This window comes from Macrobrachium nipponense, chromosome 1 (genome assembly GCF_015104395.2).
Source record: "Macrobrachium nipponense isolate FS-2020 chromosome 1, ASM1510439v2, whole genome shotgun sequence".
NCBI lineage: Eukaryota > Metazoa > Arthropoda > Malacostraca > Decapoda > Palaemonidae > Macrobrachium > Macrobrachium nipponense.
In genome coordinates, this window is record NC_087200.1 from 144273044 (window position 1) to 144296929 (window position 23886).

A 23886-nucleotide genomic window follows, 5' to 3' on the forward strand; every position below is an offset into this window, starting at 1 on the left:
TTGGTTGACTGTGTTGGACACTTTATTTCTGTGGACTGGTGCATCATTGAACTAACCCCATCAAAATATGGGTGCTCAAATTAGTCACTTGCTTTGGGTTAGTAGTCACGGGATAACTAAAGAAGGGGAGAGGCTAGAGAAATTTGTCTCCTTCAGCTACTCTGAATTGGTCTTAACAAAATGGTTTAACAGCAATTGCAAGAAAAACTGCCCTATATCAATCACTTGAGTCTTTCTTGCATCAGCTAATCCAGTACTTGGCCACGTGCTAGGACATTGAAGCCTTGATTATTGTGGTGGATGATAATCGACATCAGCAGCTAATGTGTAAGGTGCCAGTTGTCATAACCTCTTCCAATTCGGTTTGTTTGTATTGTTTTTTACGTTGCATGGAACCAGTGGTTATTCAGCAATGGGACCAATTGCTTTACGTGACTTTCGAACCACGTCGAGAGTGAACTTATATCACCAGAAATACACATCTCTAACCCCTCAGTGGAATGCCAGAGTATCGAACTCGTGGCCACCGAGGTGGGAGGTCAAAACCATACCGTTCACGCCACTGAGGCGCTCTCCCAATTCGGTATTGCTGACATCAGTAGCAGCATCATCTACAATACTGGGCAATATCTTTCTCCATCACTTCCAATGAACGTATTACTTAAAACTTTTTTCTTTCGGCTAAATAAAAGTGGCAAGGGTTTAAGGAACCTGCCTGAGAAGAGTTATTTTAGTCTGGATAAACTATTAAGGGGCTGGTAAAATTTCAGTGTGGGAAGAAAGATCAAGAAATCCAGTCTTGTCCAGTTTTACATTATTCATTTAGTTTGTAATTTAAAATAATCAATGCTGTAACTTAGGCAGTGAGTATAGTATAGTGCACTTTGAATCTAAAACCATAAGGCCCATCAAATTACTTACCTTAGCAATTTCTCAGGTGGTCTGTGGTAGTTGTGTGAAAAAAGACTGCCTCATATCGCAACCAGGCAACTATACTAGTATTGTTATCCTGTTTCACTCTTCACTAGAGGTATATTATATGTTAACATATTTTAATCTAGCAATACTTTCTGTATTTTTGCTTTTTTAGTAATAGGTTCAGATATATGAATGGCTTAAGCAGAGCAATGGATAAATGAATACTGTTGAAAACACTTTATCCTTTATAGTATGACCATATTGAAACTGATAATTTCATGCCTATATGAGGAAACTACCTATCCTGCAACTAATAATTCCAAGAACTGAGTGTTTGGAGGATATGTATTAGTTTTAATTTTTTCACCAAAATGGTTGGGTTAAATTTAAAAAGGGAACTTGCTACCCTAGAAAGGGAGGCAAATGAAAAATTTAAATCAGACTACAAAGGATGAATCTTCATCCTTTGTAGTCTTAATTTAAATTTTTCATGAGACTTTCATCTCGCTGTGGTCTTCAATGAAATCCCTAGTTGGCAATCCCTAAAGCTTACCTGGGGTTGACCTTAGTTATGTTAACCTTGAGTCTCATAAGCTATTTTGAACTTTTAATGAAAATCAGATTGACAGCATTGTTTTTCTGGCACCCATTAACGTCCCTCACTAATGATACATTAACCTTTCCCTCAGCAGCTGGCTGGAATGATTGAACTAAGAGGAGTTAGGCCAGGGTTGTGCATCATGGCAGAACATAAATGCACTGGTAGAATTGTTTCTGCTTTAGTATTCAAAATGAAACTACTTTAACAAAATAGTATCAATATTTTCTCCCACAGTATCTATTTTCTCCCACACTAAGATACTAACAGTGTAACAAGTTTCTCTCTCTCTCTCTCTCTCTAAGGTTCTAAAACAATAACTTTTTAGAGGCGGCACATAAAACCCTTGTTTGGTTATAAAAATTGTATGAGGACTATCTGTTTAATGGGATATTATAAACACTCAATATTATAAACACATTTGAGTAACATTAAAATGCACTGTATTTCAAATATAAGATCATCTAGACTAGAGCTACTTAGAGAAGTATCATGGTAATGGCACTTGGCTAGTTGAATTGCTGGGAACACCGTTCTTAAAAGCACCAAGATGATGAATTTTGAGGATATAAAATAACAATATAAGGTAATAATACAACATAAGGTAACTGGAAAAACCAAATGGGCACCACAGTAATACAAGATGTGAACAGTAATAAATGAACGGTAATGCTAACTTATAAACAGGTAATATAAGGAGAACTTGTGGCATAAAATGTTTCAAGTCGACAGTTACCTTGCGGAGAAGCAAACTGCAACACGGTAACTCCTAGTACATGCCTTGTCCAAAAATTTGAATTTGCAATTCTAACGTAATATACTTTCATGAACCTTTCTAAAAGTTATCAAACAATACTTTAAGAAAATTTTAATTAAAGGAGGCTTGCATAAGAGTTACCGTTGCACATTAAAATTTCTTATAGATGTAAAAGGCAGGAAAAATATTACCACTGGAAATTTAGGGATCTAATCTTTTGGAATGGTGGTTTGCCAAAGGAAATTTATAATCATACCAAATTTCCACAAATTAAAATTCTACAATAACTAACCCTTAAATTCCACGATAACAATTTTTGGTTGATTTTACCCGTGACTAGATGACAAGGATAAGCCATCGCAGATTTTGCTCCTGACAAGGTTTAAAAAGAAAATGAGGTGGGATATAACACATTTCTGCCAACCCGCAAGATCAGTCCACTGGTTTAAGGACAATAAATTTTGATGCAACCAATGAAAGAATGATTGTGGCTGCAGTGAAGCAGCCAGCAAATATGTACCAGCTTTCTTCATCAAAAACATCAGTGAAGGCTGGGACACTATCATAAACCTTGTTAACAATACTCAAAGTAGCTTCATATTTTCTCTGAGCCTGAGTAGACATTTTTCTTTTACTGTAGATTTATCACTTTGATGTAGCAAGACTTTAAATGACTCTTAGTTGCTCTCTTCTCTGATGTCCAAGTCCTCTGTTTTGTTATTATAGTTTTAAATACAAAATTAATTTACAATATTTACAAATTTAAACTATGCAACTTATTTCTTCTTCTTCAGAGCTTTAGTCAGTTTTACTGTTGTTGCTATTTCTTCTGGCTTAAACTGGCTGCTAACAAATTTATTGAACAACTGCAATATTTCTAATGTTTTAAGATTTTCCGTCTTGACAAGAAGCTTTTGACCACTTTCTGGAAAGAAAAAAAAAAATTGGATGAAAAATATTTCTATGCCAGATTTATTGCTGATAAAAACTGGCCACCTGATTATGACTAAAGTTCCACGAGTGCTGACTTGAAAGCATCAAGGTCACTGATTTAGGCTATGAAATACATTCTGAAGCCCATCCACACGGTTGAACTTTGCTCAGTGAACTGTGTTCGATGTGATATCAGAAGCAGGATAGTCATAATTTTTCCTGCTGTATCTGAGCTTCTGAAGTCAACATCGAGCAAAGCTCCCCGTGTGGATGGGGCCTAAGTCTTAACATTATTTCTAAAGCCAAGCTTAAAGTGCCACTTTTACTTTAAAGTGCCACTTTTACTGAAAGCTCCTTAGACATATAATAAACTGATATCAAACAAAACTACTCTCGAACTTTAATTATCTCCATCATCTTCTCCATAGAAAGCATCCTCTTCTTTCCGTGAACTTCAGCAACATTCTTGGGACCCATGGCTAATAACGTAAGTACGTAATTAAGTTCACAAACAACACAATAAAGTAACTTACAATATACAAAAGAAGCAAAACCACCAACACAAATTTACATTAACAAACTAATTCTATGTGAACGAACGAATTCCATGTGTGTACAATAACGCTACTGTGACGTAATGGTCGAGGGACTTCTTTACATAGGTGCACGATGGGGTAGATGCTAACCAATAGGAGAGCAGGATCTTACGGCGGTGACTAGCATCAGGAACCAATGAGAGAGTGGGAGGATGGTGGCGAGTCTACAGAGTTGGCGGCACACGAGTTTTAAAATTTTTCTCAGCAGCCCGGGCAAATCTCTGTTTACAGTACATACTACACCCATTTGCAATCTGAATTATTTTCGTACTCGGAAGCAAAAAAATCTTCGTCTTTGCTTTCGTAACCTGGATTTTTCGCAAGTAGGGACTTTCGTATGTAGAGGTTACCACTGTACTTCTATTATAACACAATTTTCTTTCAAATTTTATGGCCATACCCATTTTGGTCATGGTTTTCTTACCTAATAGTCACAGTATATCACCCTGCAGAATTTCTGTCTTCAAATATATCTCCTTGTTTTTCACTATCACTGGTATTTCCATTACATACTCCTTTTGACTTATAAGATGACTAGACAAAATAAAATACTTTATTAACCTCTGTCTTAGTATTCTTTATTCTCCTCAACTCTTCCTGACTCAAACCCAGGACAATGCGTGCTAGTCACAATTCCCAGCAAATTGTCAATTTTACAACCTGTCTAAAATTGCATTAACTACTTCCCACGAATCTTCCTGTATTTTACTAACTTCTACATAAACTTCTTTTTCTGGCCCAGTTTCTGTTTTCTGCTTATTTTCTTGTTTTCTAAAGAATCACGCCCTCACCACCCACTGAGACACAATCTCCCGCAACTGCATTATCCGCAATAATAGGGAGAGCACCCGACCCTCACCATCTGCACCTTCTGGAGGCGTTACTCATCGAGGAGCAAGGTAGGCATTACTTGAGGTTCTCTGCAGCGTGCCTTCAGCCCTTAGCTGTAACCACTTTCGTTCCTTTAGCTGAACCCTCCTTTCGTATTCTTTCTTCATCTTACTTTCCACCCTCTCCTGATACTTGATTCATAGTGCATCTGTGAGGTTTTCTTCCTCCTACACCTTTCAAACCTTTTACTGTCAATTTCCATTTCAGCACTGAATGAACTCAAAGGTCCCAGTGCTTAGCCTTTGGCCTAATTTCTACATTCAACTCCACTCCACTCAAAAACCCTCCAAGAATACAACTCAGGAGGCCTTTTTGCTCCCGACCTGCATGCAAAGAAACACACCAGTACCAGTAAACAACACCAAATCGCCACCCGAAAACTCCCAAATTCAAGAAAATAACACCGAAGATGACTTTATCACTAATCAGTAATACCAACAGTGACATCAAGCAGCCATTGACCAATCAAAATGAAGCCCGGCGTGACGCCACACAACTGAGAAGATCGACACAACTGCTGAGCATGCACTCAGGAACTGGTTTGACCCCACAGTCAATCGTAAAGTAGCTCACCAGTTGTTAGCCACCGCTGTAATGCCAGTACAAAAGCAAATGGATTCGCTCTCTTGCTTCAGTTCACCACCTACCTCTGTCTTGCTTCAGTTCATCACCTACCTCCATCTAAGAGGATGTCTGGAGTACCAGACAAACCGTCACAGCCCCTACCAAAGAAATCGAATTTAACTTTACTCCGGACAAACTTTACAGGTTATACGTTATACCCTGAAAGTTTGACTACCGCCGCCAGCATTTTTAAATGAAATTAAAATCGGCTTTGATAATTACCTATTTGAGACATGCCAACCTTCAGTGTGTTGCTCACCAGTTTAAACAACAATGAGAAAACCATAATTAGGAAAATCGAGAAGAACCTATATAAAATTAAGGCAGTTGAGGCAGTAATTACTTTAAATAAAACTGTCTTATATTCTAACTTTCCTTGACCACAAGCTGCTAATATCAGTTATTTTTTGTTTTCTGTGAATTTGCTTCTTCCAATACATGAAAACCTTAGCTTCTCCTTCAAGCATGCTTTTCCTCATTGCTCTATTACACACTGATTCTGCCTTTTCGTACCTAATTAAAGTCTCTCATCTTTTCACTATATTCTCTAACTATTTTAAAAGTTTTTCACTTTACTGTAATTCTCCATTAGCGTGTCTCTTAGATATACTTCATTTAGTTTGGATAGGATTACCTTTGAACTCTCTGTACTCTAAGTTCATCTCTATCTATTCCTTCCTCTACTTCTAGGGCTTTCCCTTTCAAGCTCATTACCTCTACCCTCCAATATTTTACTTCTCCACATACCTCTAGCCAGTCTTCAACTTGTCCTCTCCATTCTTTGAATTCATCTTGTATCCTGCTAAATCTAAGACAATCCCTTCTCCATCTTATCTCCCTTTGTTCACTATCCTATCTGATCCGGACATCTTTAATCAACCACCCTCTGCTATCAGTTTGAAATATTTTCCTAGCCTAATCTTTCCTTTGTGATGTGCAATCTATCAACCTGCTCACATTTTTTGGTGTCCCAGTATACTCCAACTTGAGACTTTGAACAGCACCACAGCATGACTTACAACCCACTAACTTCTAAGAGACTGAGAGCTCTGTCCTACCATACCAAACACAAGTTTGCGTGCCCTCTACTGCATACTCTATTACTGTTAACCTTTCCACCCCACGCTGCCGCCATCTTGTCTTTTAAGTGTCACAATACGACTTAAAATACATCAAGACATTTTCTAAAATCAAATACGTTTCCCATACATTGAACATCGGCCACATTTCACCAATACAGAAAACAAAAATAAAATAACTAAACTGATAAATAATCACCCATTACATGAAAGATGAATCTGTAACTGGAGACAATTTCAATCTTCCTCCATAAATTAATGACTACTGGTTCAAGGAGAAATGCTGAACTTGCCACTTTTGATTTCCTGATCACAGGTATAGCAGTTTCTTTTGACAAAAAGCTAAAATGTGTCACTTTTCTAATGCTAATTTATATAAAAAAAAATTATCATACTATAATGGGCATAATGTCTGTCTGTCTGTCATTCAATCACGGCCAAACGGCTGGTCAGATGGGCATGAAACTTGGCAGGGTTATGGTGGGGACCCCTAAGATGGTTTGTAATGGGGTTTCATCCAACCTAACCCCCTCCTTTGTAGGGGGTGGGGGTGAGAAGGGATTCCCTGAAACGGAGATGTTTCCAGCCGTGAAACGAGGCTGGTTATTCCCGTAGACTTAGTTACTTTACGATTTTTCATACATAATTTCTGTACAACTTCCCCGGAGAAAGTCGCAAATATTTCAGCTTGGACACAATAGAAGATGAAAATTATCATCAATATCCGCAAGATTTTTTGAATAACTTAAATCCATCTGGACTGCCAGTGCACAAAATAACGAAGTACTGTCCGGTCACGTTGCTTCGGAATTTTGATCCTGCCAATCGACATTGCAACGGAACGAGGTATACACAGTAATGGAGCTAAACTCCCACGTCATTGAAGCAGTGATAGCAACAGGCCATAACACACTAACGTCTGTTCATCCCCCGGATTCCTCTGATGCCTTCGGACAACCAGTTTCCTTTCCAGTTATGGCGCAGGCAGTTTCCCATCAACCTGGCATTCTCATTCACTGCAATGGCGCAGGCAGTTTCCCATCAATCTGGCATTCTCATTCACTGCAAACAAGTCGCAGGGCCAGACTTTGGATCATGTTGGTGTGTTTCTGCCATCACCCATGTTACGCATGGCCAACTGTTTGTGACGATGAGCAGAGCAAATGACTCGGCCAACTTGAAATTAAGTTGGGGACAAACTGATAATATTGTGTACAAAGAGGTTCGGTAGTAGGTATGTATAAAAATTGCCCTTATTTAAATATTGCTGAACAAATAGTACATATAAATTTTTCACTTCTGCACCCGTATTTTATCACCCATCGTAGATGGGTCAGTTTGCTAGTAGTATATATAAAATAAAATAAATAAACATTTATCCTCTTTGGTATGATCAATACTGCTGCCATCTTTACATAACTAAGACACTTCCATCATCCAAGCCAGAGATCAAGTTATACTATACTGATGATCGTTTTACAAGGATTTTTGGTGTAGACAATTCAAGAGATTACTATTTTGTATGAATCTGAGAAGCATAGCTGATGGTCAATTTAGAATAATATTTTCAGACAAGGAACGTCATTTTGCTGTCACCATTAGCCTTGTAAGAATTAAATTTATGAAAACACTATTCCAAAAATTACAGTAAAGACTTGAAGATCAAATCTTAAAGACATGCTATGAGACAGAGTTCTTTCTCATTAGTTTATTACAAGTCCTGTCATCAATACCCAGCCATAAGCAAATGAACATAATATTTGGACTGAAGCTTATGTCAATTCCAAACTTGAAACTTGAAAAATACTTACCGAGTGTGATATCTATTGTAGGGTTTGCTCTGGTGCTTATGATATTTGGTTTGACAATACACTTCGGGTTTGTATCTTGTGTATATGATGAGCTCATGTGAAACAAGGCATCCCTGACAGAGAAAAAATTATTTTTAATACAATATAAAGTTTTCCCATTAAATATAGTACACATTTCAATTTACTATATAAAAGTTACAATGAGAGCATTTTTTAAAACTCAAAATATAGCCACCATTAACAAGAATGAATTATGAGAAAAATTGGTAGTTCCCGATTTCTGTTGTATTTTACAAACACTACATTCATTCTGAGAATATATACACAGAAATATGTTTGAGAGAGAGAGAGAGAGAGAGAGTATATAACAGAACACAGGAAAACAAAACGTATCTGAAAATAACTATAATTTATAGGTTATTTCATTTATACATAACTTTTTTGTCACTTGCAATACTGTATGAACCGCCTGACTGAAAGGTCAAAGGCGTATTGAAAATGACTGTGTTGTACTCCAGAATTAATTGTCAACGTTGCTGCAGTTCACGCTGAACACTGCATGCATTGAAAACAAACTATAGAATACTGTTTACACTACAACTACATTTAACAGCACCTATTTACCAAAACTATTTGGAATTATGACGTTCAATAGGTCCATCACAAGACTGTTCTGTGAATTGTGATCTTTATTGCCACTGGACAATTTTCTGACGAGTGTATTTTCTTCTCTGTTTTTCAAGAAGTAACTCTACAACTGGTTAGTCCTTAGCACCAAACTGTACATGAACAAACATGCTGTACTTCTTTGCCATTCAGAAATTTTAGGTATTTATGTCTCCTTAAAGTGTCTAGATTCCAAGTGCATACAGACACCCATGCTATGTAAAATCTAAATTGACAAATCAAAAGTAGTCCCCCCCCCCCCCCCCCACCAAGGTTTTTTTTTATATACTATATACACTGCATACTTACCTTCTCACTTGGGTACACAAGAAATGATCATTATTTTTCTTAAAAGAATCTCCAAATTCTACCTATTATTAGGTGTCACAACATTCTCTGTGCTTACTATCATTAAGCTTCCTTCATGGTTATTATCAATGTCTGGGGTTTTGCAAAATCACAACTTTAAGTAAATTGTATTTTTCCTAACTATATAAACTTGAGGTCCTTTACATTAGGAATCACCTTCAGCAAAACTGTTAACAGCCACTAAACTTTTATAGCATGGTAGTTTAGTAATTGAACTACCATTCAGGTGGGGAGAATCTCCGCCCTCCCGAGGCATATTCACTTCACTTGGGCCCAGAAATAACAGAATGTGGGGTGGCATGAGGTGAGACTAATGTGCAAAGGACCTTAGGTATGTATAGTTAAGAAAAAATACAACTTACTTTATAATATTGGGATTGGGTCCTACACAGTATCAAACCATCAATCCTTTACATTAGGAAGACTTATAATTGGAGGGAGGATTCTGATAGAAGTCGGGAGAGCTGACTGAAGCACGCTCATCTCGACTGATGCCATAGTCATAAGGGCTAGAATGGCACCTCTGATGAATTGATTGGAATATAGGAACTGCAAGACCAATCATCAGACATCTGCGCTCTTTCCTATGATGGACAAGGCATACAGTAGGGAAAAACAAGCTTGGATGAACCTGACAGTAAAAGACATTAAGGCAAATACAAGAAGTGGGTTTGTCTTATTGCCTGGGACCTGTTCTTCCTCCCCTTGCAAGAGAAAGGAGTGGTTGCTTCCACTGTCTACCGACACTATTGTGCATATATAGTGGTCAATCCACTCTCTAGCTGAGGAAAGAGAAGAAGGATAAGAGATGGCAAAGAAGAGGGCCAGTCACCCAATATTCATTCTCCCATCCACAACATACATCTAAAGTAAGATGTGAACCTGTCCTGTTATAGGAACCAGAGCAAGACACAAATTATCGAGCTTCCACCACAGGTCCAAAGAAAAGTGTCCGAGGGCATGTGGGCAATATCCTGAAGGAGGAAGGAAGTGCAGGTGGTCTGCTTCCACCCACTCCCTCCTTCAGCCCATTGCATCGACACTAACGGTCTCAGAACATGGTCCTCCTGTTCATAAGAGATGGAGGACTGCCTCCAAGCACAAAGAGCCAGGAGGTTGCACCACTTGGTGATACCATTCTACGTACAGTTGACACAGCGGATTGTGCGCCCCCAACCCCCCATGGGGAAATGCTCTTAGTGCCCCTATAATGAGAGCCAGCAGAACAGGATACCTAACAACCTGAGGCCATTGGTGACCATCAGAATCATCCTGAGTTTGAGATCGTCAGCACCCCGCTAATTACACTGTGGTCTATTCACCTTATCTGAATTTGGCAGTTGAATTTGTCTGCCATTTCATTTCTCTTTGACAAGAATGCACTCGATGACACACTTGCACTGTCAACTGCTGGAGCTGGGATTGATTGATAGATTGTATTATATCAGGCATCACATCATCTGGGTAATTGACACCAAAATAAATTAAATAGAAAAATTAAATTTTTGATAAATTTCATATAAAAATATCTAAAAATATATAAAAATTTTGTTCATATATATAAGTTCTTACATAGACAATCTATGTATAATTTAAATTTGGTTAAGGAGGCACACCTCCCTCATAAAAATATATAACTGCTCTATATTACAATCCTTTCCAAGAATTGTAGCTAGGATAAAATTACCTACTCTGTCACGACCCCAAGACAGGAACCTATGTCTCAAATTCCCAAGTCTGGGACATTCAACCAGTAAATGTCTCAGTCAAGGGCACAGTACATTTCTCGCAAAACGGAGGATTTTCACGAGACATCAAGAACCCATGGGTGAGTCTTGTATGTCCAATCCTCAATCTGCACAACATTGTTTCTTGTCTCCTTGGCATATACGGATGTGACCACGGAGACACTGATGACGGGATACTAAGCATTTTTTGGTTATTTAAAATATCCTCCCACTGGGACTGCCAACATTTTTTAATTCTCTGACCTACTAGAGGATACAAATCCCGATATGGTAGTAGGCATCTTGTGGGTTCTGGGGAGCTGACCGCAGACTTTGCAAGCTGGAGCTGGGAAGGCACTAAGCATCCCTGCCTGTTGAAATATGCCACTACCATGGTGTTGTCGGTGATCAGCGCCACAAAGTGCTTACCACTGCATTCTAAAGTTCCAAAGGGCCAGAGATGCCACAACAAGCTCTAGGACATGAAGTGGAGGTGTCCTGACATGTCGGTGCCACCTGTCAGAGGTTACTAAGTCCTCTGGGTGTGAGCCCCAGCCCTCCATCAATGCATCCAATTATGTAAGCACATCGGAGGAGAATCTGTAAAGGACCTATAAAGGTCCTCTGTATCGGGAATGTCTACATCTCATGGCAAAGGACCTTTGAGTCTTTCTTAGATATGGTTTTCCCGGTCTACCCTCCCCTCTAGGGGGGCAAGAACCTTATGAGATGCCCGAGGTCCCACCTCTACTACAGTTTTCCCCCTGTATTGCGGGGGATGGGTACCAGACACCCTCGCAAATAGTTAGAACTCCCCTCTAAAAATGCCTATCTTGAAAGTTCAAATACTAAATGTATACTTAAAGTATCATCCTACAACAAAAATACCATTGAATTGGTATTACGTATTAATATCATTTCAGTCATCTTAAACATTTTACCACTCGAAATACATAAACAGCCAATAACAGAGAGAGAGAGAGAGAGAGAGAGAATCATATTACTATATTAATCTTAGAGATTGTATTAATATAATTTCAAAGTAATCCTAAACATTAGTACCCTTAAAAGTATGTGCGGACATCCATACGTACTTCTAACACTTGCAGCCAAGAGAGAGAGAGAGATTGTCCTTACAGTATTTAAGAGTGAAATGGAAAGATTATTGTATTTAAAATACACACATATGAATTATGTAATTACAGATATAGTATTATTATTATACATATTATAGTATTATTATTGGAAAATATTAATAAAAAACTTACTATATACATGTACCATAAAAATGATCTCATGTCATCTCACTGAGAGAGAGAGAGAGAGAGAGATTATTGTATTTCTTTAAAATACTATCACATAATATGAATTTTGTAATTACAGTTATGTTAATATTATTATTATTGTTAATATTATCATCATTATTATTATATGAAAGTATTAATAAACATATAGTACATGTACTATAAAAATTCTCACATCTCGGTAAACGATAAAAGAGAGAGAGAGAGAGAGAGAGAGAGAGAGAGAGAGAGAGAGAGAGAGAGAGAGAGAGAGATATTACATAAAGACTTGGTGGCAACAACACAACAGCTCCTCCCCCTCCTGTCATATTACTTGATATATTTGACAGCTTTAATACCTGGAGTTAGAGAGGGAAGACTGGGATTTCCTTCATTCTTACATGATTTTTTAAATTTATAAACTAAAATCTTACTAATTCACTATAGTATTTTCTTTAATGAATTGATATAATTGCTGTTTACATTAATGTTAATATTTGAAAATAGTAAATCATTTTTATCATACAAAAAAAAATTCATCCACAAATAGGCAAATCCCCCGCAAATAATGGGTAGATATGGTCCAGAGACAAATCCGCAAATCCAGAGAACGCGAATACGGGGGCCCACTGTACTCCAGCATGCGTCTTGCTTGGGCCAAGGGCCGAGCCATGGAGAACACTTTCAACAGAGTCCTCCCTGTTCGAGTCATGCCTCCCCGTAAAGGTCAAGGAGGCTGAGGGAAAAAATGATGAAGCAGAACACTTACAGACTTCTGTTATACCCTGAGGTTAAGATGAGCCTAATGAGACTTATCTCTATTTGGCACTCTTGCAATGGCAAATGTGGAGCACTAGAAATGGACCATACGCAAGAATTCTGAGCCAACCAAAGCCCTAAGACTGTGATGGCTGGGCAGAGAGATTCAAAATCAAATTTTTTTTTAGTAAATTGTATTTTCTTTAACTATACAAACCTGAGATACTTTACATCAGGAATTACTTTCAGTGTAGGCTGGAATACAGCTGTTAAATTCTTGAACAAGACGGTTAGGCAGTAACTACCATCTGGCCTACTCACCTGCCTGGATGTAAACACTCCACTTTGCCTTTTGGCCCAGGTTTCAGATTGAGGGGTGGCAATGAGGTGGGCATTAATGTAAAGGATCTCAGGTTTGCATAGTTAAGAAAAATACAATTTTTCTAAGTACCGGTAGCTAAAATTTGATACCTTGGAAGCGATTCTTTTGTTTCGGTGTAGGTCGGTACCCCGCCCACTACCAGGTAATAGGTAAACAACTCTGCAAAGAAGCTCAAATTTATTTATGCCTTATCATCCTTAAGAGGGGAGGAGGATGGGCTACCATTCTGTACTTGGTAAGTATAAACAAAACACTTTTATAAAAATAAAAATATAATTTTAGTTTAAGTGATATTTTTGTTTAAGTAACTTACCAAGTAATTACATAGCTGATTCGCTAATTGTTAGGAGGTGGAATTCATGGATGAACAACTATTTTAATTATAATTGATAAAATTAGGCAAATAGAAAATCTTGCCAGCATTAACATAATGCTTGTTGTTTCCTTACCTGTTGAGAGCTATAGCAGACGAAACTGCCTCTGGCACAGCTACTCTCAACTTAGTAGAGATGTGGTGTTAGACCAGGGTCACCTAATACATAGTGGGGGTTTACAGCAAGGAATTCATCAAGCGCTAGTAAAGCACAGACATTGCCCCTGCCCTGGGCGCAATACCATGAACAACAACAAAAAGCCAGAATACCAACAAAACTTTCCTACACCAAATATTAAAAAACCACCACCCTACCAACAATTCTGGAGGGTATCCAGTACCAAGTACCCCCAGACTCCCCAAAAACTCAACACTGGTTTTTAAAGCAAAGAGTGAGGTAGGACAGAATGATTCCTATGCTTCTTCTCCCATTACCATGCCAGCCACCGCCAAAAGACCCAAGGTACTGCAATCATTAAAAATCGTTTCCACTTCTTTAACATAATGATTCTCAAAGACTGGCTGACATTTCAAGTATGTGGACTGGAGAATAGAAGCCAATGAAATATTATATCTAAAGACCGGAGATGTCACCACTGCTCTAATCTCATGAGCATTTACCTTCAAAACAGGCAGAGCCTCCGCTGCTAACTGATAGTGGTCATCCTGAATAACGTCTCTAAGAAAGAACGAGAGGGCATTTTTAGAGAGAGGACGTGAGGAGTCCTTAACAGAGCACCCCAGGCTATTGGAAAGTCCTCTAATATTTTCAATCCTGTGAATGTAAAACTTCAGAGCTCTCACTGGACAAAGACTCCTCTCTTCATCTTCCACTTCTACTATACTATATAAGTTCTTGATAGTAAAAGAACGAGGCCAAGATTTCATAGGATTTTCGTTCTTAGCAAGGAAGCCTGAAGTAAATGAGACTAAGGCATCTCCATTAGACAGACCAACTCTCTTATCTAGGGCTTCAATTTTGCTCACTCTTCTGGCCGAGGCTAAGGCAATCAGGAAGAGTGTCTTTCTAGTCAAATTCCTGAGTGAGGCAGGAGCTAGAGGTTCAAAAGGAGGACCAGATAGCCATTTCAGGATTATGTCTAAATTCCATGATACCTGCCGAGTGTCTCCTTACGTTTGCAGGTATCAAAAGACTTAAGTCTGAGAAGTCTTGATTCAAAGATAAATCTAATCCTCTGTGCCTAATACAGAGCTTAGCATAGCCCTATAACCTCTGACTGTAGAAGACGACAATCATCTAGATGTCCTTAGGTACAGAAGAAAATCAGCAATCTGTGTCACAGATATTCAAGAAGAGACTTGATTTCTTCTGCACCAAGCTTGGAAAATGTTCCATTTTCAAGATCACCTCTGCAGCCGCTGTCAAAAAAACCCTTTGCTCCGAGGAGTTGTACAACAGTTTGAATCCTGTCAAAGCCAGAGTAGTTAATTCTCAATGGAACCTTAGCATGTGTAGTTGTCTGAGCAGTTTTTGCCTTTGGGGGAGTAACCTGGGAAAATCTGCTAAGACTTACCCAGTCCAAAAACCATTCCCTGAGGCCAGAAAGGAGCTATGAGGATCATTGACACATTCTCGTGCGACTGGAACTTTTGTAACACCTCCCTGATCATTCCTAAGGGTGGAAAGGCATAAAGTTCCTTGTGTGACCAGTGCAGAAGCATGGCATCCGCTGCCCATGCCGCTGGGTCCGGCACCAGAGAGCAATAAAGTGAAAGCCGATGATTTTTTACGGTTACAAACAAGTCGATCATCGGTCTTCCCCAGAACTTCCAAAGATCTAGGCAGACCGCTGGATCCAGACAGAATCCATTCTGCAGGAATGACCTGATTGTGGCGACTGAGTTGGTCTGCTAACACATTCATCCTGCCCTGCACAAAATGTCACTAGTTTTGTGTGATTCGAGTGGGCCTAAAGGAGAAGGCTCTTGCTGCCTCGCAGAGAGAGAGTGGGTCCCTCCTTGCTTGGAAATGTACGAGAACTGTTATATTGTTCAAGTTTACTGCCACTATCCGACCTCGGACTTCTGGAGCAAACGCTTGCAACCCCAGACTGATTGCAGCCAGCTCTTCCAGGTTGATGTGCCAAGCCTTTTGAGCTGAATTCCACACAAAAGACTTCCCTGTTGCCCAGCAGTGCTCCCCAACCTATGTCAGGTGCGTCTGCAAACAAGTTGAGGATTGACTGTTTTTGCCTGATCTTCTCTTAACTTACGATGATAATAGCAATGCACACAGAGTAGGAAAACATGTTGGCCTTGGCAAAAAACTCTTCCTGAAGGGAGAGCAGAGGTTCTCAATCACCAAACAATGCATTCTTTTCCTACAGCTGGTTCGTTCGCGTGAACACGAGTGAAACCCAAACCAGACTGAAGAGTGAATTCCTCTGTAATGGGTATAAGAGAATGCCTCTAATAGGTCATTCCTCAATTCCTGAAGAGCAGGACCCCTTTGAGATCCCTCCATGGAGTCATACCTGTTTGAACTCACTACCTGGGAAAGCCAAGGAGTTGAGGGAACAGGTAAGGTGAGCCGCAATCAATCACCAACTCTTGGAGATGACTGCAATGCAGGTGTAAGAGAACGCCTCTATTATGGAGAGGTGCTTCCTGAAAAGAGCAGTCCCTGTCACCACCGATGCATTGCCAGTTGTCGGGGGGTGGCAGCAACAACAATGCAGGGCCCTGATGAACACAGGAACTGTGATGAAGATGGTGGGGGGGAATCCACCCACCAAGTCATCACAGGGCACCCGGGTGCGTAACAGGACCTGAAGTGACAGGAACCTGCTAGGCCTAGAGAACGCCAAGCCACTGCTGCTCTTCTATCATACCTGGAGAAGGAACAGACGGGTTAACAAGGGGGGGGGGGGGTTCCTTGTTACCCCAAGGGATAGGCTCCCTTGGAGCAACCCAAGGCCCCCGTGCCAAAGTCTTCATGAACCACGGCCTCCACTCTGTCCCCTCTGTCTGATGAATCAAGCAAAAGGACAAAGAGGAGGCTTCCTTCGTAGATGGAGCACTGCGAAGGAACCCCGTAGGTGAGATGATGGTGGCGGCAAAGGACAAGGCACTGAGGAAATTGTCATGGCTGTGACCCTCAGACACCCCAAGAAAGTTCCCTCCCCAAGTCTCAGACATTGCACAGGGGTTCAAGAATGACACTAATCACCAAAAATGCAGGACAGCACTCCCATCCTCAGCAACCTATCTGTTGCAGAGAATATGAGGATCGATATCCAACTAAAAAAGTTTTTTTTTAAATTCGCGGAAAAATACTTATAGGCCTACCAGCCGAAAACTTTTGAATCACGCACCTTGGGGGATGCTGGGAGTTCACGGATCAAGGCATTGTTTTGTTTACAATCTTTACGCAGGCGCGCAAGCGCGAATTTCTTTCTTATCGCACTAAAAAGTATCAGTGACACATCTCAAAAATTATTTTGTCACTTTGACATAATTTTTGTACCATTTTAAATTATCAGTTACATGAAGTATTATATATGAAAATGTGCGCAATTTCATTTAGAATATAACTAAAAAATACTCATGATTGTAGCTTTTATCAGTTTTGAAATATTTCCATATAAATATCGATAAGTGCCAAAATTTCAACCTTCGGTCAACTTTGACTCTACCGAAATGGTCGAAAAACACAATTGTAAGCTAAAACGCTTATATTGTAGTAGTATTCAACTATTTACCTTAATTCTGCAACAAATTGGAAGTCTCATGCACAATATTTCGATTTATGGTGAATTTATGAAAAAACTTTTTCCTTACGTCCGCGCGGTAACTCTTCCGAAAAAAATCATACATGCGATTATGGTAATGTTTGCACCATTTTAAAATTAGCCGTTACATAAAGTTTTATATATGGAAATGTGCGCAATTTCATGCACAATACAACTAAAAACAACCCATGGTTGTAGCTTTTATCAGTTTTGAAATATTTTCATATAAAAAATGATAAGTGACAAATTTTCAACCTTCGGTCAATTTTGACTCGACCGAAATGGTCGAAAAACGCAATTGTAAGCTAAAACTCTTATATTTTAGTAATATTCAATCATTTACCTTCATTTTGTAACAAATTGGAAGTCTCTAGCACAATATTTCGATTTATGGTGAATGAAAAAAATAACATTTTCCTTACGTCCGCGCGGTAACTCTTGCGAAAAAATCATACGTGCGATTGTGGTAATGTTTGCACCATTTTAAATTAGCCTTACATAAAGTTTTATATATGAAAATGTGCGCAATTTTATGTAGAATACAACGAAAAATAATTGAAGGTTGTAGCTTTTCTCATTTTCGAAATATTTGCATATAAATCACGATATAGAAAAAACCATGTTCGGTCAACTTTGACTCTACCGAAATGGTCGAAAAACGCAATTGTAAGCCAAAACTCTTATATTTTAGTAATATTCAATCGTTTACCTTCATTTTGCAACAAATTGGAAGTCTCTAGCACAATATTTCGATTTATGGTGAATTTATGAAAAAACTTTCCTTCCCTCAGCGCGCGGATTCTCCGCCATAAATCTCCGAATTGCATACATCGCATTCTCGGAAAATTTGCTCCGTTTCATATTAGGCATTTCATAGTTTTATATATGAAAATGTGCGCAATTTCATGTAGAATAAAAGGAAAAATATTTGAAGGTTGTAGCTTTTCTAATTTCCAAAATAATTGCATATAAAAAAAAATTTATAAAAAAATTTTGACATTTGGTCAACTTTAACTCTTCCGAAATGGTCGAAAACTGCAATTGTAAGCTAAAACTCTTACAGTATCTTAATATTCCATCATTTAACTTCATCTTGAAACAAATTCGAAGTCTCTATAACAATATTTAGATTTATGGTGAATTTTTAAAAAATATATTTTTTTACGTCCGCACGTTACGAATTCATGCATCATTTTGTGATAATATTATATCTGTGTTGCTTTTATCGTTTTACAATGTATTATATACCAAAAAGATCGCAATTTAGTTTACATTACAACGAAAAAAAAAGTAACTTGTTACCTTTAACTGTTTTGCGCGTAGCGCTATTTGAATACAATTATATATGAAATTTCGTTTTTGCGCTATCATATATTGCATTATTTATATATGATAATGATAATTTTTATCATTTCTGATGGTTGCATACTAAACTTCAGGCAATGACAAAAAAAAGGAGCCAAAAATGAACTCTTAATCATCAAAACTAAGCGCGCTGTGATATTTTGAAAAAATTATTTTTTCCGCTTCCGCGCTCACTCCAAACCGGCCCTGGCATTCGGGAGAGGTTTTGATTTTTACCGCTTCGGCGTTTAAGGGTTAAGCTTCTGCTGCCCACCCCTGAGCATGCACACTATGGAGGTATAGGTTAGAAGCCAGTACAGTGAAATTATGGGTTTGCATTTTTGAAAGAAGCCAAAATCAAGGGACAACCAAAATAACAATACACTAAACACAATAATAAGGAAAACTCACACCGTGAAAGTACTGCAAAGAGCTGGTGACAGTCAAGCTGAGAATGATGTGGACACATCAACATCCGATGGCGGCTGAAAGCAAAAGTGAATACATACGCTTGGGAGGGCAGAGATTCCCCTTCCTGAACGGTAGTTTCCAGCTTCGTTGAAGGTGATTCATAATGTAATGGACTGATGGTTTGTACATCATGCAGGAACAACTAGTATAGTACTTACTTAAAACATAATGGGGACCAGTTCAAATGGGAAGCCCATGTTTTTTGTAGTTCTCCATAGATGGTATAAGTAAAAACACTTTGCGTTTTGATAACCAAACAATTAATGACAATGAACACAACAATAAGGAACATATGGTAACAACTTGTTGATGTCGGTAATAAATTGCTCATTATCAACACTCAATAACGGCTTCTAGTGCTTAACCTCCACAGCTCAGGTATATATACAAGTACATATAGCTTTGGGACAGCAAATGGGTATCACTGATATACAATCAAGATTTGGCGCCATACATTTTGAATGAATTTTGCGGAAAAAATTTTCCTAGTTCCATATATCACCATTGGCAACTCTCCAGATTATCCTATAAGTGTGAGTGAGCCAAGGAGCAGTCAGTCTAGCTCGAGGTAGTAAAGGGAAATGTCATCACAAATTCCCATCCAAGGTTGTTGTAAATGTTTCAAAATAAACATGCAAGGAATTTGTTCCTGTTTTTTCTCTTATTTTATGATATTGTTTGAGCTGTAATTTCAATATGACATATATATATATATATATATATATATATATATATATATATATATATATATATATATATATATATAAAGATAAATGCCAGCCACGAAGGAAAAATAAACGAAGGAGTCTGCAAGATCTTTCGACTTTAAAAGTCCTTTACTGAGCAGATACTGACATATATACGAGAAAAGACAATACAAGAAGGTTCGTATAACTGACAGATAGGGATTATAAAGGGATTAGTACTTTGAATCCGACACACCTGGAAGATAAGAAACCTTCCCAAACAAGCATAAACAATGGGTGCAATTAAAGGTTTAAGACAATCATCTCAGATACAATTTCCAGACAATTAAAGGATTATAGGTGACAGCTATTCAGAACTTGGTAAACAAAACCATATTCACAAAACATGACAGACATACATTACAACAAAATTTAATAACTCTAAGGCAACTGATTTTTATTTAAGTCAGTAATTATATCTTTGAGGTCATTCTTAAACATGTTACAGATGCAAGGGTCTAAATGAAAAAGGCCACGACTAACATTGAAATTACAATGAAAAGTAAGTTGTATTAAAGCAGATTCTAAAAGATTTCGTGATAAGACATCTCTTGACCTTGCAATTACTGAACTATCAATCCAATTAATTCGGTGGTTGTTTTCACTTAAATGAATGAATAATGCATTAGATTTTTGCCCAGTTTTTACAGAGTATTTATGCTGGCTTAGCCTTACTTCTAAGCCTTTGCTGGACTGTCCGAGATAGAACAGTAAAAACACTGATGAGTTTTTTAAAATTTAGTATGTTTTAAATTGGCCACCCTTAAATTTAGCTCGGTCATAAGTGTATGTATTAGCATATAGGTAATAGTAGCTAGTTGTCCAGAATGCGGTTAAAACAGGGAAACATGTTGTCTGTGATTTACACCCTATAAAAATTAGGCTGGGTCAGGTCAGGCAAATTCCTAAGGTCAGGCACAACATGGCACAGCCCACTACCTACCAGGACATGTCAAGAAAGGCCAGGTTAGGTTGAGGCAATTTGAAGGGGTACCCTTGTAGTACAAGGGGCACAGAGACAGGGTAGTTCTTCAAGCATCTTTGTATTTTAGCTAGCTAGTAGTACCTACTACTCATTTTTGTATGACATTAGGTATACCACCAAAAATATTGGTTTTCCTCGTCTGGCCTAGGAGGGGTTAATGCTAAGATTTGGGGTGCCCATACCTACCCTGGGCTTCATCGTGAATTCCGCCAAAAATTCCACGTCAAATTCTCAAAACCGCACCAAAATCTAGGTACCAAATTAGCCTATTATTTTTTACACAATCATCATTATACTAGCTGGTGTCCATTCCTAACGGTATCCACCGTAGGTCAATGCTACCTACTAGGTATTTAGGCTATAGCCTAGGCTACCTAGTATAGCCCTAGTATACCTAGCTAGTAGACGACGCTGGTACTAGGTAGGTAGCTAGCTATGGATAAATCCACAATAGGTACCTATCTTAATTTATAGCATAAAATCTACTCTACGTGAACACTACCTATGTACTTGTAGCCTAGAGTAAAAACACGAAGTAGGCAGTCTAAATAGGTAGTTAGGTAGTCTGGTCTAAATTCTTCTGGGGATTTGCGGTCTAGGAACCTAACACCACCAGCAGACAAACCAGCCGTTATTTCAGTCTTTACCTTATGGAAGTCACATTTGCCCCAAACGGATCAAAAGTGAAGACAATGCGTTTGGCCGGTTTTAGATTCAGAAGCTTTGCTTGCTTGTTTACAGCCGCATTGATACCACCGCTGCGTAGGAATGTTCCTGCGTGTTTGTAGGGAAGAGCCATATTGAATTTCCCGAGTGTCAGGAGCAATTCCACCGCGTTTATAAATAGAATCTCTGATTGAGCAACCACAAGCCTATTGTATTATCTCAGATATCTAAATTAGCCTATAAGGACTACTTAAATAAATCATTAATAAATGATATTTCAATAGTTTACCTAAATGATATTTGTGATCGAAATTTTTGGTCAGGAAAATCGAAAATATTAGATAAGCTGAAAAAATGTGAAAATTTGGCATTTGCAGCCATATTTTTTTTTTATTTGCGTTTACACTCGATAATCAACTTACAAAAGCGAAGTTAAGTTTTGTATATTTAACAGCAACAGAGAGCTCACGAAAAGAAAAAAAAAATTGTGGGCGAGTACTCTGTTTGTAGCAGACGACATCGAAATCGATGATAGACAGCCCTTTCGATCAATTAAGTTCAGATTCCGTGAACCTGTTTCACATTCCTGTCTTTATATTTTTTTGTTTTCTTACTGCCTGGTAAAAGCGACTTGCCGATAGGCCACATTATTACATTCGCAATGTTGCCTCTGCGTGTGTGTGTTGTGTGTGTTTTGCTGTGTTGTACTGCTCAAGATTTCTGCCATGATTACCATCTACTTAATCTATAATGCATTCACATCTGCAGCTATTTCTATTATGGGATTCTTCAATTACAATTACTTACTGCTCTTGCTGGCAAGTGTTTTAATCATTACGCGGGGTGGGGGTGGGGACCCTAGGACAAGAGGAATAAGCAGCTACAGTATTTTGCTGACTGAGAAATGCAGATCTACCTCCTTCAATAGGAAAGTAATCTACTGAATTAGTTAGTTAAGTTAAGCGTTTGCCAATGGAAAAAATACGTCTGCAATTAGTTCTATTACTCATTGCGCTTGGAAATAGAAAATAGGCAGTAATTTGAGTGAAACGATGATAAATAACTATGGTGAACACCGAGGAATAACAACCTACTTTGCTATAACTTCCCTTTAAGATATGTAGACGTCACTTGGCTGCACAAATTCCATAGTAATTGTCAGATGTACCCTACGATAAACTTCAAAAATATTTCTCTTTTCGTAGGGCACTTGATAATTTCAGTCCTCCTAATATCAAGTTGGAGCTTAAGGTGCAATTTGATTACTCTTGAAACCTGCAGCCGAGGAATATCCGTAATATTGCGTATAGCCACTAGTCTTGTGTTGACTGCCTAATGAACTTACTAGCTTGTCCCCTCTGGCGGGCCCTTGTACGTTTTCAGAATAAGTTGCTTCTCATATTTTAAAGCTATCTTTTAGTGTTTTCTTTAAACTATTTTGGTCATCCAGTCTTGATAGCTTGATGATTCATAAACCACGTCTTAAATATTATTCTAGCTTTGACTGGCAGCCAGTGCAACTCTCGGGTGCACTTCGATAAAGTACTTCTTGAGACCGGATAAGAAGCCAACTGTGTAAGTTAAAGGTACTTTACCCGAAGGTGTGACACTATTAGTCTTGATGCTCTAAGCATGTTTTAACGATTTCTAACTTGTATTTTAGGTAGCCCATGATAGACAGTGTTGTTATAGTCCGCTGCCTTAACGATCCAATTGACACTAAGTTCCTCGTAAGGATAACGCCTTTTCCCTATTTATATTGTATGTCATCATCAACCGCATTGTTCCTTTAACTATTCTATAGAGCATTATTCGGCCTATCTGCTAATCTATAATTCATGTATATTCAGTATTTGTAGGTTTTATTATCTTTAAATATATGTCTCTGAGAAAACACAAATCGGCTCTCGCCGACCCAGTTTTCTCTCTCGCGGGTCGGACACTACATATCTGTCCACACACACTGTAATGTTAAACCACCCTTTGCCTGTAATAAAAAACTACGGGCTGCTATAGGAGCAAAAGCCCGTGCTGGCATAAGGCCAGCTTAATCTCAAACAACTGTAATAAAGATAGTACTGCTTTACCAGCCTCTTTGTCTGGACCTCACTACTGGTGACCTCCCGGATTGGACAGTGACACAGCAGTATTGGCTC

General features: G+C 38.5%; 1 protein-coding gene across 1 annotated transcript; it reads right to left on the reverse strand.

The window, feature by feature from the left end:
- Positions 1–1879: 1879 nt before the first annotated feature.
- On the reverse strand, positions 1880–21907 carry LOC135219707 (uncharacterized). The gene is made up of 3 exons (XM_064256693.1): positions 21712–21907; positions 8208–8320; positions 1880–3198 (listed from the first exon to the last, which is right to left on the reverse strand). Exons 1-3 carry the CDS (start codon positions 21861–21863, stop codon positions 3050–3052), a joined length of 414 nt encoding a protein of 137 aa, XP_064112763.1. The 5' UTR covers positions 21864–21907; the 3' UTR covers positions 1880–3049.
- Positions 21908–23886: the final 1979 nt, after the last annotated feature.